The sequence below is a fragment of the Nanorana parkeri genome, unplaced genomic scaffold (genome assembly GCF_000935625.1).
Source record: "Nanorana parkeri isolate BGI_ZX_2015 unplaced genomic scaffold, ASM93562v1 scaffold121, whole genome shotgun sequence".
NCBI lineage: Eukaryota > Metazoa > Chordata > Amphibia > Anura > Dicroglossidae > Nanorana > Nanorana parkeri.
Window position 1 is genome coordinate 852,434 of NW_017306389.1, and position 2,361 is coordinate 854,794.

At 37.3% G+C, this 2,361-nt stretch overlaps 1 protein-coding gene across 1 annotated transcript in view; it reads right to left on the bottom strand.

Moving 5' to 3' along the window:
* LOC108784628 (sodium channel protein type 4 subunit alpha-like) overlaps positions 1-2,361 on the bottom strand; it is a 338,732-nt gene that overhangs the window by 227,627 nt on the left and 108,744 nt on the right. The window contains exon 4 of the mRNA XM_018553495.1: positions 934-1,023. Coding sequence (XP_018408997.1) covers positions 934-1,023 — 90 coding nt within the window. The remainder of the gene's footprint in view (positions 1-933; positions 1,024-2,361) is intronic.

Sequence of the window (2,361 nt, forward strand, 5' to 3'; positions counted from 1 at the left end):
AACATATATATATATATATATATATATATATATAAAAAGAAAAAATAGATATTGGTCAGAATGGCATAAATTTGGTAAGGCCTGCTTGTGATGTAATTATGATGTAGCATAACCAGTGAGTTTAGCAAACTTTATGGAAGGGCTCAATGAAGGATTAGGTTTACTTACGTGCCTAGTGTGTTTCACAAGAAAGCCCTGGCAGAGGATTATTTTAGAAGAGTACAGACATCAATAAACACAGGCAGTATTAAAAACATGAACCAATAACATTCCAATTAGATAATGGAAGTTTAAAGAAAAGACACAGCAAAATCAGAATTAAGGTAAGCAAACAGAGGTTTCAAAAAAAAGTCAAAATTATAATTTTACATCCTTCTAGATGAGTGGAAGGGGCTTCTCAGAGCCAAACACAATGATCCCTGAGGTGTCAGTCAACAATAACTAAATAATTTCTCTACATACAATGCAAAATACCCATTTGGCAGCTAAGGTTAAGGCATATATATTTGGTGAATCAATATGGCAGTGCAAAGAACACTGAAAATGTGCAAACATACAATTAACCATAAAAACTATTTATATTTTCACCATTCACTTTAATGAAGGAAGAACAGTGAAAGATGAGGTTCTATCTAATGGGTTACTATAGGTTTGCTCATTGGTTCTTTTTTTTTAAATATATATAAAGGTTTTTTTTTATAAAGGTGAAAACCTGGGCTCTTGCGAATAGTCTTTTTTTATTGCCTTAACTACTAAGCATTTAGTCGTCTTTCCTATTTATTAATGAAATATATAATGTCTCAATTAAAAACTTCAAAATGTTTTACTTTCATAAATAACAGTTTATAATGCAATTTATACAGTTATTTTAAAAGCTGAAATATATATTTTTACAATACATCGGAAGGTATGTAGTAGTAAAATGATACTTACTCAACATACTTGCTCCATGGTCCAAGATCAGACATAGCCATGAACACACAGTTTGTGAGAATAGTGCACATTATAAAGATACTGAACAAAGTGGAAATACTTGGTTAAGGAAAATACTTTGCTTAGATTGAATATCTATAACAAACATAAAAAAATGCACCACAGTACACTGTATACAAAAAATGCAGATGATGAATACACACAGTGCTGAAAATAACAGGAAGGCACTTTCAAAAAGTGTACATCTAGTTATGCATCAGACAATATGCAGGAAAGGAGAAGGAGAGGCAAGTTAAAGTGAAAAGTCACAAGGTTTATAATGTATTCCATACACTGACTAAATCACGGATAATGGATGCTTCTCCTTGACATTTAAAAGTTTTACAGGGTTAATCACAAAAGGGTGAAGAGTTTGGAGAAGGCAGGAGAAGTGAACAATTGAGACCAAATTAGCTGATTTGGAAAAAATTCTCCAATTCAGCTCACTTTGCAGTTCAGTTATGTTGTCCTAGATTGTTCCCTTCTCCTGCCTTCTCCAGACTCTTTACCCTTCTGTGAATAACCCTGTTAGTTTCCTGCAGAATCAGCTGGTCCCCGGAGCATTGCCGCAAATATGCTCTTTTAGGGTAGCTCCTTTTCCTTGAGGGGCCTATGAAGCCACCCTTGTGTGTGCTTGTAAGTTGTGCGTGTCTCAACAAACACACAGGCACAGCAGGCCAAGCTATTCCCTGCTCCCCACTCCTAGTAAATGGACAGCTGCTGAAGATTTATCTGTTTCTTGTGATATTATACTCAACAGGAACTTTAGAGAAGTGGAGCTGAGAGACTTGGAGCTGTTTAGAAGCATGATGACTGTAAACGTTTGGGGAAAAAAAAATACTTTGCTGGGCAATGTATATTGTTTGATCCTGATTCTTTATGGGAGAAAATTTGAGAGTTTATTACTACTTTAAGTTCTAATCTTTTCTTCAGTAATATGGAAGTGTGATGTTGAGCCCATATTATTAAAGCTCCACCTCCTGTACAGTAAACCCCACCCCTTTGTATATGCCTGCCACCATGGCAGCTCGATGTTGTTTAAAGACCACTGAGCCTTTGTGGCTTACACAGGACAGGATGTAAATATATAGTTGCGTGACTGCGCAATGCAACAGTCTTTCAAGATCTGCTTGAGATGTGCATTCGGATTGCTGCCAGAGAATAATATCATAGGAATGCAGGCAAATGTAAAGCATCACAGGTTACTAAGAGCTCTTAGCAACCTGTGATGCTCTGTCTGGTGTCCTGGCCAACTCACTAAGATCACCAGTTGTCTAGAGTTGTGTGGGGGGGTCTGGCTGGCATCCCACTGAGCTCCTGGCAACCAGTCACATCAGTGAGCTTGGCGGGACTCCAGGCAGCCACTGACAGCATGGTCCGGCATTCGCC